A 17,351-nucleotide genomic window follows, 5' to 3' on the forward strand; every position below is an offset into this window, starting at 1 on the left:
GAAGGTGCTGAATAAATGTTGAGTAAATGGATGAATAACTAAACAAAGTGACCTGTGTCTAATGCATTCCTGTCATCTGCAGAATCTCCAACTCCAGCCCCATCCAGCCCAGAGCCTGGCACACAGTAGGTGCTCAGTAAAGCTTGTCAGTATTGTATTTTCTTAATGCGTCTGACTTAAGGCAACGTTTGGGAGTAGTTTGAGGTATGATGGGGGAAGGGGGAGGGCCTGGATTAGGGAAATTTAGCCAAAAGGGAAGCCCGGGGCGCACCGCAGTGGGGGAAGGGGCAATGGGGGCTTATGGAAAGGTAGGAAGGAATTGAGTAAGCCCCTAACCCGCTGCCCCTCCGCGCCCCGAGGTCAACAGGAGTGCGCCCGGGCGAGCCCGCCTCCAGCCCCGCAAGCACTGGACGTTTCCCAGTCCCCGGGGTGGCGAGACCCCCCGGCTCGCGCGCTCGGCGCTCGGCGCTGGGAGGCGTGTGTGTCGCTTTAAAAGCTCCCTCCCGGCGCGCGGGGCCGGCCCCTTCCCTGACAGCGCCGAGGCGAGAGGAGCCGAGCAAGCCGGGCGGCCGTTGAGGGAGCCAGCGCCCGCCCGGGCGGCCAGTCCGGCGGGGGGCGGCGGGGCGGGACGGGGGCGGCCGGGACGCGGGCGGCGCGGCGCTCGAGAAGCGGGCCCAGGCCCGCGGAGCCCGGCGGGGCAGGGCGGGGCGAGGCGGCCGAGGGAGGCCCAGCCCGACCCGGCGCCCGGTGGCCCCACCGGCACAACCGGGCGCCCGGGGGCTGGCCAGGCTGCGAGCCGAGGGCCAGCGGGCGGGAGGCGGCGGAGCGGAGCGGAGGCTGCGAGCCCCGTGCGCCCCGGCCCGCCGGGCCCGCCGCGCGCTCCCTCCCCTCGTCTCGCCTCGCCTCGCCTCGCCTCCTCCTCTTGCTCTTCTCGCCTCCTCTCCTCCGCCCGGCGCCGCTCCCGCCCGCGCCCGGCCGCCAGACCCAGCCCGGCCGGGCCCCCTGCCCCGCTGTCCCTCGGCCCGGCCCGGCGGGGACCTGGTCCCCGCGGCCAACACCGCCCCTCCCCCCGGGGCCCGGCGATTCTGGACCTTTCCGACCGTGGACTGAGCCGCGGGAGCGTTGTCGCCCCCGGAGGACCCCGGGGCTAGACTGAGCGGACCCTCGCGGCCGCTCCGGACGTCGCAGGTGCCGGAGCGCGGTCATTCGGGGTCCGGGCTGAGCGCGCCCCGGGCGCCCACGGGTGCCAGCTCACTCCGGGCAGGGCAGGGCAGACCCCGGCGGAGCCCAGAGCCGGCCGATCTGGACTGGACAGAGCGAATTCAGGACGGTGCCGAGCCCCGGGAATGCCGGGCGTGGGCTGAAGGGATCCCGGCGCCCTCCGATCCCTCAGACTTTGGCTTGCGTGCTGAGACCGGACCGGCGTCGCCTCGGTCGCCCTGTGCCCGGTTCACCTGTGGCCTCAGAGCCCCGGACCCACCGGACCCTTGCTCATTCCCCACCAGAGCCTGGCGGGGGTTGGGAGAGATTTTTCCTGGCCTCTTCCTTGGAGCGTGGAGGCCCCGCCCCCTCCCACCGTCCAGATGTCTCCAGTGGCGGCTCTGAGGACCTCTTTGAGGCCAAGGACCGAAGGGTCCAGAGAGAGAAGCCCGCCCTAGGGAGCCTTGGGGGCCCCCCAACCTTGCCTTGGGACTTGGCCCCCGACGCTGCGCGGAAGGAAGGCCGGTGCCCCCACTCCCCCACTTGGTGAGTCCGGGAGCGGAGCGGGGTTCTCACGGAAGGCGGGGCAGGGGAAGGGAAGGTCCAGCGGGGAACGAGGGCACCCCGGGGGCACTAGGAGGGAGGATGGATGTCTGGAGAGGCCCTCCAGTGAACCAGCGGGGCCAGGCCTGACTGGGGTTGGGGAGCGCTGGGGAGAGCCAGGGCAGGGTGCCCCATCGCAGGCTGAGGACTTCAGCTTCTAAAGCAGGGGCTCCTGTTTTCCCTTTAGGGGAGGGGCTGTGCTATAGAGCATCTGCCTCCATCATCCCTCCTACAAAAAAATAAATAAATAAAACCAAATCCCCAGCGAGGAAAGGTGCAGGCTGGGGTGAGGAGGAAGGCAGCAGCGTTGCCGGCGGGTGCTGCAACCTGGGAGGGCTGACGCCAGGCTCGCTCTCTCTGCAGGGGGCTGCCCTCCTCCAATCCAGCTCCCTTCCCAGAGCCACCCACATCTGGAGCCCCCTTCACATCTGGAAGACCCCAGCCACCATCCCTCTGGAGGTGTCAGTTGCATCTCGAGACCTCTGCTTTTGCAATTTCCTAGGAGTTGTGAGGGGATTACTGCTGCCTTCCGCCCATCCCAAGGGCATCTCTTACCCTTAGTCCCTGCAGAGTCATCCCCCTGCCTCTGTGTCCAGCTCAGCATACCCACAGGCACTTCAAGTCCTAGAGGCCACTCCTGAGACCCAAGGCCCCTCCCCCTGCTCTCCTGTGTCCTCACCTTGACCCCCCTTGGTCAGACTCTGTCTCCCTCTGGGTGTCCCATTCCCCACCCAGAGGTAGAGGAGGCGGGGTGGCAGGGGGCTGGGTGAGGGCCACCCAGGGCCAGGGTGGGCTAGGGGGCCGTTAAGATGTGGAGCTCTGCCCAGCTGAGGGGGGCTCCGTGGAGGCAGACGCAGCGTGTGCCCGGCTGGGGGGAGTATGGGCAGGCCTGCGGCCACGTGGTAAAGGATGAACATTCGGGGCACCCCGGACCTCGGGCAGCCCAGTGACGACCCCAGCAGTGGTGGCGAGCGAGAGCGGATTCGACAGCGCATGAAGATGGTCATTGGGCAGCTGGAGGACATACTGCGGGAGCTCAAGGAGGTGGCCAAGGAGCTAAGGGAGGTAAGTGAGGGGCCAGGCAGCCCCTAGACCGGTTTTCCTGGGCCTGGCCCAGGAAACGTACTCACACGTATGTGTTTAAGTGTGTGTGTGTGTGTGTGTGCGCACTCAAAGCTGTGCGCACCTGGGTCACTCTGCTGGGTACCTCCTTCTCCTTGTTCTTCTTTCCCCAAATCTGCTTCGCTGAAGATCTCACTGTACCCCAGGGCTGGAGGGGCCTCAGTGATCCTGAGACTGCTTGGGCAGCATGTTGTGGGCCCATGGTTCAGAGCTGCACGGTGGCCAGTAAGGACTGAATCCCACAGCATCCTCTTAGTGGAAGACATTCTTCTGGGACCCAAGCTGACCTTTGACCTCACCATCTGCCCCCCAGACTCTGACTGGCTTATAAAGGGCCCTGGGAGAGTGTGGATGGCTCTACTGAGGCAGTCCCCGCTGCTCAAGGCCCAGCTCAGAGCATTCCCCAGAGATCACACAGATACTTAGAACCCTTGATCCTGGAAAAATTAGAGCCAGCTATGTCTTCCCTGCCCTGAGGTGGGAATGGGTCTAGGGGCCTGCTAGTGGGTATCAGTACATTGGCAGGGGCAGGAATCTCCTCTGAAGGTATGCATCCCCGTCCCACAGTTCTGAATGTTTTTTGCCAAGGCTGAAAAGTCAGCGAGAGATCCGAGGATATGTGTCCCTCTCTGTCTCTCTAAGCGGAGTCTGGTTTAATTACTGCTTCCCACATCACCAGGGTAATGAGGTACACATGTCCTCAGCCCTGCCCCCTGGGCTGTGTTCGAGCCCAAAATGCATGACCAGCGTTCTGAGCCGCTGGCCTAAATTTGCCTGCTAGGTGCCATTACACCAGCCAGGTGGGCTTTAGCCAAATTTCAACTCCTTGTAACCAGGGTCCCTGCAGAGATGACAGGGAGAGTGACTGAACTGGAGTTACGGGCTTGAGCTCTCCCCAGCCAGCTGTGTGGGGAAGATGGGGGCGCTAGGAAGGCTGGGGAGAGGGGGTGATGGTGGACCAAATCCTGACTGGGAAAGTGGCATTCTAGCCTGGCCTGAGAGCCAAGGAGCAGAGGGTGTTGGAAGGGAGTCATGTTCGGAGTAGAGGGGGTTGTGGAAATGCTGGGACAGAAGCAGGGGTTGGGCAGGGCAGCCCCTCTGCCCAGAGGCAGCCTCATGGAGGAGCGTACTAGGAAGTCCTTTTTCAGGAGGTGGGAATGGCTATTGCTGCAGGTAGAGAGAAGTGTGGTGCTTCTTCCCATGGGCTGGGCTGGCCATGGTCTGGACTGAACATCTTTGAGAATATAGTTTGGAGGTCAAAGGCCAGATGCCCCTGAGCAACCCCTCTTCTCCCAACCTCATTGGTCCAGAGGACTACAGTCCCCTCTTTGACTCTCCCCACCCCCATCTTATTTCAGATGCTCTGTGGTTCTCTCAGGACCATGGGAACTGTCCAGAGTCTCAGTCTTGGGCAGGGGCATGGGACCTATGCCCCAGCAAGCCTGCCCAGAAAGAGCCAGGATTGACTCTAAGCCTGGGAGGCAGCTTCAATAAGCTCAGAGCCTACTCCCAACTGAGCATCTTCCAGGCACCTGCCATCCCTCTCCGAATAGCCATCCAGAGCTTGAAGGCGTCTCACAGGTCATCCAGACCATCCCTGTTTGTTTGCTGTTGAAGAAACTGAGGCCAGAGAGGGATAGGGGCTTGTCCAAGGTCACACAGCCTACCAGTGGCAGAACTAAGCCTAGAACTCAGGTTCCTGCTGCCTATTCTGGGGCTTCAGCAGGTGGGCTAATTGATATCTTTGCATTTTCACAGGGGTCTTCTAGAGGTGATACCTTATGCTCATGCTGTGATGCTCTGAGGAGCACCCTTTGGGGTGAGGCAGGGAGCTCAGAAGTGCTAGGATTCATTTGCAGATCTTTTAGATGTCCCTTCCCAGCACACACACTCACCTACTCCCATGTCTCGAACAGCAGAGCTTCAGATTCCCAGGATTTGCAGCCTAGAGGCCTGAGCTAGGACAGGGAGAGATGAGTCCCCTCCCCCCCACACACACTGTAGGCCATGTGCCTCCACCCAAGACTTTGGCAGGTTGCTATGGCAACCCGAGTCTACCCCGTATGCCACAGCCTGCCCGCTGCCAATGGCACCCAGCTGGGAGGGGGCACCAGGCCTCAGAGCTCCCCCATCCCCCAGGCAGGGTCTGGACATGGGGTGATGGGCAAAGGAAGTGTTGTAGAAGGCAGGTGAGGCTCTGGGAAGCCCAGACAGAAGAATAGATGCCATAACTGACTTCCTGTTGGATGGAATTCGTCAGGAATGCAGTTACTGAGTGGGGGGCGCCAAGCTCTGGTTTGGAGTAAAGGGTTTCAGTCCCCCTGCTCCCTGGAACCTGCATCTTGGTCCTCCACGGGGGGCCGTAAAGCTGGATCTCTCAGGCGCTCCTCAGTAGCTTAGTATGGCATTTTCCCTTGGGGGTATGGATGGACCCAAGGTCGAGAGGGTGGCAGACACTTTTCCCTCATCACACCCCACTCCCCGGGCAGTACCAGCTCAGGGCTCACCAATGGGGTTCTCATGCCATGGGGGCAAAGCACTTAGATGTGAAGACAAGATTCACATGCAAGACTGCTGGGGAGTAGCACAAGATGCTTGATGAAGGAGCAAGGCCAGCAGAGAGGAAGGGCTTAGCTGTGTCCCCTTCTGTCATTCTCTCTCTGCTGCTCCCTTCCCCAGCCCCAGACACCACTGATCATGGCAGACTCTCCTTACCCTCTTGAGCATACAGCCTGAAGTTCGTAGAAAGACGAGGGACACCAATGCACTCCCTTCCCAGGCCCCTGAGCCTCAGTCTGCTCCTCTGAGATGGGGATGATGATCATTCTCACCTCAGTGTGATCTTAGGGTTTCATCAGGGTTTGGCATGCGGTAAGGGGGCCAACACCTACTCACACCCCTAAAGGATTTGGCGTTTCCTGTCCATACCTCCCCTACCCTTCCAAACCCCTGCTGTAGCTCTGCTATTGGCCTCCCAGGCGATGAGCAACAAGTTCTATCCCATGAATGGGAAAAGTAGTTTAATGGACTAAGTGAGGTGAGGAATGTAAATGCTTTGAAAGCTAAAATTGTGCTGCAGAGGGATATGACGGTCAATCATTAATTAGCCCTCATCTCTCCTAGGTTCCCCAATACTCCAGAAGGCCAGGCCAATCCCAGCAGGCTCTCTAAGCTCCTCAGAATTCTGTGGATCTTAATTTGGAGACACAGCACAGCCTACGGGCTAAGAGCATGGGCTCCACAGCCAGATGTCTCTGGTTCAGATCCAAGATTTGCCCCCTACCTAGCTGTGTGAACTTGGGGAAATTTCTTTACCTTTCTGTGCTTCTGTTTTCCCATGTAAATGAGGATAACAAATTTTACACTCCCCACCCCACCCCCCAGCCCCAGGGTTGTTGTGAGAATTAAATGTGATATTATATATCAAGTACTTAGCACAGTGATGGGCACAAAACTCACTCCATAGCTGTTAGATATTATAAATGAAATATTCTAGCACTGGCCAGCGCCTCACTCCGTGTGTGGCTTTGTTCTTTTGGAGTCACATGAGCTTCTTAGCCATCATCAGGGAGGTCAAAGCCAGGACCCTGACCTCCTGGCTGGCACCATTTAGTACCTCCTGCAGTAGGCAGTCCCATCCTCTTGCAGCAAGGAAAGGGAATAGAGAGTGACAGTGATATGGGGATATGAAGGGGGTTTCCAATAAGATGGCTTTTGAACAGGGAACCAAAGGAAGTGAGGGTGGTGTTTAGGGGATGAGCCTTCCTGGCAGTGGAAACAGCCTGTGCAAAGATCCTGGGGAAGAAATGGGCTCGGCGTGTTCAGGATCAGCAAGGAAGCCAGTGCAGCTGAAGTGGAGTGAACTAGGAGAAAAGCAGGAAGTCAAAGAGGGAGCAGGGAGTCAGATTACACAGAGCCCTTGCAGGCCACGGTTTGGAATTTGGATTTTGTCCGCAGTGAGAATCCCACATTCTCTCCAGGAATCTCCTGGTTGTGTTTCGGGATAGGAGTCTGCCTCCCCGCTGCTCTCCCTGTTTCCTATCAACTTGGAGCCCCCAAGGCCAGGGATAAGGGGCTTGCCTTTGGCCTCTTGGACGTTGAGCTTACCTTGAGCAGGTTACTTGGCCTCTTCCTCCTTGGTTGCCCCCTCCCCAAGATATCGCTCAGCATGGAGGCTCAAAACTGTCTCTTGTGTTGATCGGCCGGTGTCTCTCACATCATCACTGACTCTTGGGTAGGACATAACTTAAGGGCACAGCTGCCCACCTAGGTCCGAACACCTCAGGAGGATGGAGGGGTGGGCACAAACATTTCACAGCCAGGGGTGGCGGTGGAGGATACCCCCACCCAATTTTCACGGGGAGCAGGCCCGGTGGTGACTGTGCGATCACCTCGGCAAGGCGCTGCGTATGAGGTGGCAAGGAAAGCCAAGGGCCGTTCAGGCATGAGATAAATGTGTCCCAGCCAGGAAGCAGCTGGAGCAGGAGAGGCTAGGGACCACAGAGCTGTGCCAAAGTGGGTCAGCTCCATCACCTGCAGCTCAGCAAGAATTGTGCGGATTTTTTCCTATTATTTTTTTTTCTCGCCTTCCTTTCCTCCCTTTTCCCTTTGCGTTCTCCTCCTCCAGACAGATCCAAGAAGCTCCCCGGCCAATTATGCCAACTTGCAGGATGAAAATCATGAATCACGCATGGTCAACTCGCTCCCCACCACCCCTTCCCCAACTCCACAGCCCTCCAGGAAGACAATAAATAACGTAATCAAGAATTAAAAAATAATCAGTGGTCATAAATAATGCAGAATCCCCAGTTATGTAACCAGCTGCCTGGGGAGCTGGGAGGGAGGGGAGGAGGTAGCAGCTGGTCAAGGGAGTTGAAGGGCCCAGAGGTGAAGGGGGAGGAGACAAACAGGTTCTGGGGCTCCCGGGTCCTCAGTCCTGGGGCCTTAGGGAACACAGAAGTGCTTTTTTTGGAGAGGGGTCTCACCCACGGCTGGAGGGCAGGCTAGGGCGGGCAGTGTTGGGGTGTCCAGGCCCATGGAACTTTTTCTCGAAAAAGAAGCCCCAAGTGGTTTTATTAAGCCCTCTGTCTTAACTCATCCACTCATTCAAAAGCTATATTTGTAAAGAATGTGCCAGTCCCTGTGCCAAACTTGGGATGCAATGGTGGGCAAGACAGATCCAGTCCTGCCCTTCATGGGGCTTCCTTATAACATCTGCACACAAAATGGTAGCAGTGATAACTACTGGAAAATAATGAGAGGTGCAGGGTACTGTCAGAGCCTTTCACAGGGAACCTGTCCTCAACTGGGGGTCAGGGAAGACTTCCTTATGGAAGTGAGAGGGAATGAGTGGGAAAGAAAGGAGACATTCCAGGTGAGGCCCAGAGGCACAAGTGAGCTCGGTGGAGTGAATTGGGCAGGTGAGGGGGCAGGCCTGGCAGGGAGGAGGCTGCTTGCTGGACAGAACAGGACCTGTGACCAGATTTGCTGTGGGGTTGTGTTTGGGAGGCTCAGGAGTTTGGGGAGCAGCGAAGTGCTGGAAGCAGAGAGGTGATGTGTTCCTGCTGGCTGATTAGGAAGTTCCCTGGATGCAGCAGGAGCTGGACAGGAAGCTGCTGTCAGTGGGGAGACTGGATGGGTGCAGTGTTCGGGGGTGGTGGGCAGCTGAGGCTGTGGCCAGGACAGAGGTTGTAGACACCCTTGGGACAGGGCCTGGGGCCCCCAGCAGGTTTTGTCACAGCCCTTAGCCCTGCCCTTCCTCTCTAGTGCTCACTCTTGCTCCCTGTAGAGCAGGTGATTCCCGTACTTGACCCCTGACTTCCAGTCTCAGCTCAGCCCCTTCTAGTCCCCGTCAGCAAGCACAATGGGAAGGGTGGTCTCAGCGGTGTCTCCAGTCCCTCCTGGCTTCAAGGTTCTGTGATTTCCGTGGTTCCATTCTCTCTCTCCCCCTCTCTTTCCTTTTGTGTATATAATTATTTGCCTGCACTCCAAGACAATCCCAAATTACATGTAGGCAAAATGATTATTAAATCTCAGAGAGAAATCATAGATTTCAAGACAGCCAAAGCAGAGAGGTAGGTAGCCTGGGGCTACCCTATTCCTGCCCTCCTAACTGGCCCCATGAAATGAGGCACCAGGGACGGGCAGCAGGGTTTGTGGACTGACCCGGGCCCTGCATACAATCTGGGTCCCCAGGCCCAGTTGCAGAGCCCAGATTCTTAAGTGCTTGGCTGTGCAGACTCTACAGTTTAAAGCACATTCCTACCTATTGAATCCCCAACGTCCAGCGAGTAGAGGTGTGTCCTCCTATTTTACAGGGGAGGGAATGAGACATGGAGAGGGAAATCACCTGCCTCTCAAGCCTCTTAGCCAAGATGGGGCAGACTTGGGACTTGAGCCCAGACCTCCCTCCCTTCCTTCCCTCCACTCTCCCAGGATGGAAACAGAGAGGGGCATTCTAATGGAGAAGGGGAAGGGCCTGAACGTGAAGGCCTCCTGAGCAGGTGGCAGGCAAGGGCTTCTTGGGCGGGAAGAGTGTCCAGGCCTGAGGCTCTAGGGCTCCTGCCCTGTGGACCCTGCATCTTCCCCACAGGGGATTAGGAGCCCAGCTTCGGGGCCTGGCCTGGCCACAGGCAACCCTGTGAGTTCACAGCTGAGTCATTTAACTCCAGATTCCTACCATCATCCTCCCACCCTCAGACAGCAACAGACTCTCGGCAACTTTGCTTGATCGGCGGAGTCTAATTAGAGTGTGTGGCTGTCCCAGGGGCACAGGGCCTCTCCCCAGGGCGGCCATGCCCTGGGGTGCTATTTTTCACCAGCTTAAATCCCCAGTCCCCTAGGCCAGTGGTCCTCAAAGTCTGTTCCTGCACCAACAGCGGCAGCAGCAGCATCACCTGGAAGCTTGTTAGACATGCATCTCTCGAGCCCCACTAGGACCTACTGAATCGGAAACTCTGGGGAGTTGATGCACACCCGGGTTTGAGAGCCCCTACTCTAGGCCAGGGCTCCCACCAGCTCTCAGGTGGGGCTTGGGTTAAGCAAGGGTTTCAGGGGGATGTGAGCTTCTCTGAAGTGGGGGAGTCATTCTAGGGTGGGGGACTGGGGTGGTCAGACTGGAGGGTAGAGCCCTATCCCCATTGCCTGTCCAAGCCCAGAAATCATGGCAGCACCTCAGCCGTGTGCAGTGTTGCAGGGCCGGCAGAGGCGGGAATCTCAGGTCCCCGGTGACTGGTGCCTCTGGCCCATCATCCATAAACTCAGGAGATGATGATCTCGTGGGTGGAAAGCCTGACACATAGTAGGTGTTCAGATATGGGAGATGCTATCACTCTTATCACCAGTGCCCCCACGAAGCCCTTTTACTGCCTTCTCATTGTTCCTCAGGAAGCCCTGGTGAGGTTGGCAGGCCTGAGATTATCATACCCACTTGGTGATGAGTGAAGTTGAAGTCCAGAGAGGTTATGTGACTTACTCAAAGACACACAGAACATTTGATGTCTAAGCCGAATCAGGAACCCAGGTGTCTTGACTCCCCCAGCTCTTCCGTAGGCCTCAGCCAAGTGTTCCTTCCATCCCTGGTCTGGGGCTGTGGGAAGTGGGCATCCCTAGGCATTGACACCCCAAAACAGCTTCTCAAGTCACTCCTCTAAATACAGAGTCCTAGAATCTCAGAGATGGAAGGAAGCTTGGAGATAAACTAGTCACCCAACTCCCCATTTACAGTTTGAGAAACTGAGACCTAGAGAGGGAAAACGACTGACCAGGTTGCCAGCGTCAGACCTCCTGACTCCTGACGCAGTATTCCTCTCACTGAGCCAGACTCCTCCTGACCCATCATCTTTGCCCTTGCTTTCCACTTGCACTTTGAGGCACTCACCACCCCCACTCCTTGCTGAACACCTAGCACATCCCTGGACAGCAGTCATCTTCAGTAAATGTTTGTTGAATTAGGGACTTCATTAGTTAATGAATTAACTGACCTCTCTGACCCCAGGGAAAGAGCACTGGAGAGGGCTGGGAGCTAGCTCCTGGGCCTGATGACTCACTGCCTACGTCTTTGTCTCTGTGTCTCTTGGTCCCTCCGCTTTGCTTTTGTTGTTGTTGTTCTACTGGTTTGGATCTGGGCCTGAATCTCCTCTCCTCCCCTTGCTCTGTCCTCTCCCTCTGTCTGACTGGGTCTCCCTTTCTCCCTCACTGTCTTCATTGCTGATGTCTGTGCTGACAGTGGCCTAGGCAAGGGTTGTCGTGAGGCAGGGCCTCCTGCATGAAACAGGGCTTCACCTCCTGCGGGGCAGGTGGGTGCAGTGACCTCTGTAGCCCCTGAGGGCATTTAACCAGTAGTTCTGGGCCCAGGATGGATGGTTTTCTTATTGCTTACCAAATAATGCTTGCTTTATCCCTTCCCCATCAAACCAGGGTTGATCTTCACTCATCAAGAGGCAGGGAAGGGGAGGATGGAGGAGGCTCCAGGGCTATATAGGGTTGGGGTGATGGAGACCCATGGGGGGCACTCGCTGACCCACTGCAGGGGCTGGTCCAGGATGCTTCAGAAAGCCTGGCCAGAGCCTTCTTTGCAGTTACCATGTATCATTTCTTCTCCAAGGGTGGGTGGGCTGCTCATCCGACCACTGGGTGGCCTTGCTGGAGTCTCTCAGCCCTTTTTAAATGGCCCCCTGTCAACCAAAGGAAGGTCAAGCTCTGAGCACCAGGGCTGCCCCCCAGAAGAGCAGCTGGCTTTGGGGCGGAGGGACGTGTGAATGGACGGGGTGCAGGGCTGGAAAGCATCCCCCTTCCCCCAAAGGCACTGAGGAGTGGAACCAGGGGGATGGCCGGAACCAGCTCTGTTCACCCTGGTCCAGTTTGGGCCCTCAACAGGGCAAACAAACCGGTGACCTCAAGTCCAGTCGTGTCCTGTAGGGTCATCAGCCGGGGAGTGTAGTAGGATGGGACGGGGCACATTCACACCTAGGTGATGCTGGCCGCTGCCTGGCCCCTCTCACTCACTCCTCTCCCCTTCCCCGGCCAGGTGGTGAGCCAGATCGATAAGCTAACCTCGGACTTCGACTTCGAACTGGAGCCAGATGATTGGACCACGGCCACCGTGAGCAGCACCTCCAGCAGCGACAAGGTGGGCGTGGGCGGCCCCTTTGACCTGGGCCACCTGGACTTTATGACAGCCGACATCCTCTCAGATAGCTGGGAGTTCTGCTCCTTCCTGGACATCTCCACCCCCTCAGACTCCGTGGACGGCCCCGAGTCGACCCGGCCGGGGGCTGGCCCTGACTACCGGCTCATGAATGGCGGCATGCCCATCCCCAACGGGCCCCGGGTGGAGACCCCGGACTCCTCCAGTGAGGAGGCCTTCAGCGCTGGCTCTGTGAAGGGCCAGCAGCCCCAGCGGACCCCGGGCACACGGGAGAGGGTGCGATTCAGCGACAAAGTGCTCTACCACGCTCTATGCTGTGACGACGAGGAGGGGGACGGCGAGGAGGAGGTGGGCCTGTCCCCGGAGCCTCCCCACACAGAGGCCCATGCGGGTCCCCTCAAGCCCTCCCCAGCTCCCTCCAAGCCGAGGCGCTCTCCACTGACTGGCCGCCGCCCAGACCCCACCTTGGTCCCCGAGCAGACCCGAAGGGTCACAAGAAACAGCAGCACCCAAACGGTGTCAGACAAGAGCACTCAGACGGTGCTGCCCTACATGGCCACCAAACAGAAAGCCAAGGGGAAAAACTAGGGGCTGGGGAGGGAGCTGGGGGTGGGGGGCACACAGAGCTATAAATATATATATATTTAAACAAATGCAGTCATAATAAAATTTTAAAATGCTAAGGATCCGGCCCCACAGGCCCCAAAGCTTTCACAGAGCTCATCTTAGACACAGAGATGCCTACTCACCTCTTAGGTCTCAGGAAGTGTGGCCGGAACTACCCTCCCTTCCTTCTCACGGCAGGGCTCCTGAAGAGGGTGTCCAAAAGTGTGTAGGTGAGGTGGGGGACTCATCTTGCAGACCCCAGAGCACAGTGATGGAGTCTGGCTGCCGGCCTGGGCCTTGTCCTGGAGGGGATTCATGAGTAGGAGGCAGGCTCTCAAGCAGCAGTGTCCAAGCCCAGGGCTAACGGTTGGTGTAATTCGGAGGAGAATGCAGGACTGAGGTCCTGGGGGTGGCATCACTCCAGCTGGGCTCAGAGTCACACCCCCGTGCCTTTTACTCTGAGGCTGACTTTTGCCTCTGCTTCCCAAAGGCAAACTTACCTGGATATATACAATCCCACCCTCCTCCCGTCTCAGGGTTGCCCGGCACATAGAGAAGGAACAAGTTCTTCCCATGTGCGGGCCTCCATGCTGGGAAACTGGGCTTCCACAGACCCTGGAGGGCCAGGCTGGACTGGGCCGAGATTTGTTTGGAGAGCCTAGACCACTCCTGATCCTTTCAGTTCCCATGTTCAGCCTTCACCTCTAGGCATCAAAGACTCAGGGCAGAATCTCAGTCAGCCCCTGCTTGGCCCTGAGCAGACCTGAGGTCCACATGAGAAAGCAGGCAGCCACCGCCGTGGGGCTGTGAACCAGAGCCATAGACAGGCTCCCAGCCCCCTTCACCAGGCAGGCAGCCCTGGAGAGGAGTCCAGTGGCCCTACTCTGTCCCTGCTTCTCCACACTGGGACCCTGAGCCCAGCTTAGCAGGTCTTGAATGACACCAACAGAGACAAGATGGGAGCCTAGAGGTACCAACAGGGCTTCATCTGGGCCGTGGCCTACACGGGGACAGCATCTGAGTATTCTTGGGATAATAACCACAATCATTGCTCACATTTATTGAGCAGGTCTCTATGCGACTACTATGCCGAGGTCGTTTTACAGCATTATCTCATTTAATCTTCACAATAACCCAACAAGATAGGAACTATCACTATCCCCATTTTTCACATGAGAAGACTGAGGTTCAGAGAGGTTAGGTAACTGGCCCAAAGTCACAGAGCCTGTGCCACTCTGCCCACCATGAGCATGTGGTTTCCAGGTTATACCTGGCTCTGCTATCTAGCAGCAGTGTGACCTTGAGCAAATCCATTTGCCTCTCTGAGCCTATCTACCTCATCTATAAAATAGGTCTGATAGTCTTCGCCTACCTCATTGGGGGCTGTGGGGCTTTGACAAAATGGGGAATGTGAAAGCAGTTGGTAAGCACCAAGGCACTGGACGTGCATTGTGGTCAGTGCAACCCAACCCAGATTCCAGTGTTTTCCAGGTGGGGAGTCCTGAGTGGAGTGGGCAAAGAAGCCACTCCCATCGAATGGGAGCTGTCCCTGGGTCACTGCTTCACTTTGTCCCCCACAGCAGCTTGAGTTCCGGAGATCGCGGCAGCTTGCTTCACTGCCCCTCGCTCAGATCAGGGAGGTAAGGACACCACTCCTTAGGGACCCCCCTGCTGCACATGGGGGCCTGACCGGCAACCTGGCAGCACCTACTGCCCCTGCCTGAGGGGTCAGAGGAGGTGCTGTCCAGCTGCAGCAGTGCAGGAGCTAGAGATTGTGCAGGCCAGTCGAGCAGATGCTGGGGATGCTATCAGGATGAGATGGGCCAGGCCTAGGGCGCATGCTTTGCAGTGTTGGAATCTCCCCTCGGGCTAAGGGTTAAAGTCAGAGCCCTAAAGATGTGAGCCAAGGTGCAGCCTCCAGGGTGGAAATCCAGGGGTGTGGTGGACCGTGGCTAGCTCTCCCCAGCCCAGGCCTGAGAGCCAGGGGTCTGAGCTCCTTTATCAGCCCCAGGAAGTTCTCAGGCAGTTGGGGCTGATCAGTGATGGGACCCTGGCTCATGGGATGAATGCCAGAGGCCCAGGGCCTGCTGGGTTCTGCCCTATCTGACAGTGAGGAGGGAGCAATCCAGGGCAGCCCCACCCCACCCCAGATATGGGCACACCTAGCTCTGAAGGAAGACATCCAGCTCTACCTCCAACTCTGGATTTTCTTTTCCAGTGGCAAGATTGGTTTTAGCCTTACTGTCTTTCATCTTTACAACAGGGGAAAGAAACCTACAGAATAGTATCCATTTCACCAAGGAAGAAACAGACCCAGAGCCAGGGATTTCTGACAGAGCCCTGGGTAAGGCATTGTCCTTTCCTGGTAGCCCCCTCTCCACCCCCAACTCTGGCTCTCTGTGATTGCATGTGGTCGTGGCTAACACCCATCAGTTAGCCAGAGCTGTTCCCTGGTCCACCACCTGACCACTTGCCCCCAGTAGGGCAGAGGTGTGAGGGTGTCCTGGAAGAGGGGAAAGTGGGTATTTGTTCTGGAAGGCCCCCCAAATTACTGGTCTTCCTTCATAGTTATGCCACATCCAGTCCAGGCCTCTCTGACAGTGGAGCTTGATCCCCGTGGCTTTCTTATGACTTGAAATGCAGAGCGTGGCCACCTAGGGAAAGAACTAGGACAGTCAGAGTTGTTGAGCCACTGAACCTGCTGCTTCTGAGTAGTGAGCTTCCCATCCCTGAGCGGACGCTGCCATCCCTGAGACCTTCCCCTCCATCTTCCTACTCCTCCGGACACAGTCCCTCCCTGTTCTTCCCCACCTCCACGCCTTTGCTGGTTTCTGGGTTTCCTTACCCAGAATGTCCCATCAGATCTCCCTGTTTCCAAGAGGTCTTATTTCACTGACCACTTCCTGTGTGCTCGGGCTTGTGCTGGCCGGTGCTGTGGAGGAGACAGATGGAGGTAAGCTCTTGTGACACAAGAGTGAGACAAGAGTTGTAGTAACAGCTCATGTTCATCGAGCACTTGCTATGCACTGGGTGTTGCTCTAAACGTGTGCCTCATCTCCTTTACTCCTCACAGCAAATATGAGATAAGCACTTTTATTTATGCCTGTTTTCCAGATGAGGCAACTGAGGCTCTGAGAAGTTAAATAATTTGCCTAAGGGCACAGGATGGGTTATGGCACCAGGATTCGACCTCGAAATCAGTGACTCAGCACTCGAACATCTGCTGCAGTCAAAATCCGTGGTAGATTTTGAAATCCGTGGTAGACCAGTGCTCTGGTCTCTGGGGATGAGGGAGGGGCCTGGTGCTCTAAGAGCCAGGTGGGCCTGGGGCTGTTAGGAGCAGGAAACCTGTGAATGCCATTCAGTCTTTGGAGAGCTTGGCTACTGTTAACCTGAATGTCACAGCCCTTGACACAGAGCCTGGAACCAAACGAATTATGAGTTCAATAAATGTTTGTTGAATGAATGAATGAGCCCCATTTGCAGAGGGGATCCATTGTGCATTCATTCAATCAGCTTTTATTGCAGACTTCCTACATACCAGATCTCATGTTGCTTGTGCACACACATACACACAACGCTCTGTGAGGGTCTGGTCTGGTGTGGCTGGGGGTTAGGCAATGTCAAAACGGAAAGGTGTGGGGTTTCAGTGCTGAGAAGCCCACAGGCATTGGGTCCAGCCTGTGATCCCTGAGAAAGGAACCTGAAGCTTGAGGCAGGAGACCAGCATAGTGAGGGGACAGCTCTGGGACATGTCCTTGTGGGGGCAGGGGTCCTCAGCCTGATGCCACTTTAATGGGGCGGGCACATTGCAGTGCCCGGGTGTCTGAGAATAAGACACTGTCTCCATTTTACAGGCAAGAGACAGATGATCTAGTCTACAGAAGTAGTCTGATGAAACCAAGGGGCAGAAGGAGGGGCAAACTATTCAGAGGCCCCAGCACCATCCCCCACCCTTAGAGACAAAGCGAGGCTCTGTCAAGGGAAGGAAAAAAGGGCAGGGAGGAAGCTGGGAATTCAAGGCAGGCCCAGCCTTCCACGTCTGCCCCTCCTGAGTTCCCTTTCTCTGTCCCAACCCCTCCCTCCCCCCACCTACCTCCCATCCTCCAGCTGCGGCTTGTATAAGAAAACTGACATTTATCAACCACCTAGTACATGCTGGGCGCTGTGCTGTATGTCTTAACTAACACTAAATGACAGATTTAGTTGTGCCTGGCACATAAGAGGTTGCTCAATAATTATTTATTAAATAAACGGATGAACCACAATCCTTATTTTACAGGTGAGAGAGCTGATGAACAAATAAGGAATTTGTTCAAAGTTGCACAGTGGGAAATTGGTGGAGCTGGGGATTTACCATTGCTGTTATTATTTACACTATATAAGAGCTACTATTTATGGAATACCTATTATTTGATGCATTGGTCGCTTTACATAAATTATCTCACCTACTTTACAGGAACCCTGCACGTAACTGAGACTCTTGCCATTTTACAAATGAGAAAACTGAGACCCAGAGAGGTGTAGTATCCTTCCCAAAACAGCCAGCTCCTAAATGCAGAAATAGGATCTGGATCTAGACTTCCCCATGCTTCCCACACTCCTAGCTTCAGGGTACCAAGAACCCCTGCAAGTAGAGATGTTGGCAGAGCATGGATTTCCCTCGGCACAA

General features: G+C 56.5%; 1 protein-coding gene across 1 annotated transcript; it reads left to right on the top strand.

Annotated features, from left to right (window-relative positions):
• The first annotated feature begins 736 nt into the window (after window positions 1–736).
• On the top strand, window positions 737–12,694 carry INSYN1 (inhibitory synaptic factor 1). The gene is made up of 3 exons (XM_060095166.1): window positions 737–1,746; window positions 2,167–2,868; window positions 11,954–12,694. Exons 2-3 carry the CDS (start codon window positions 2,713–2,715, stop codon window positions 12,659–12,661), a joined length of 864 nt encoding a protein of 287 aa, XP_059951149.1. The 5' UTR covers window positions 737–1,746; window positions 2,167–2,712; the 3' UTR covers window positions 12,662–12,694.
• Window positions 12,695–17,351: the final 4,657 nt, after the last annotated feature.

This window comes from Mesoplodon densirostris, chromosome 4 (assembly GCF_025265405.1).
Source record: "Mesoplodon densirostris isolate mMesDen1 chromosome 4, mMesDen1 primary haplotype, whole genome shotgun sequence".
NCBI classification, from domain to species: domain Eukaryota; kingdom Metazoa; phylum Chordata; class Mammalia; order Artiodactyla; family Ziphiidae; genus Mesoplodon; species Mesoplodon densirostris.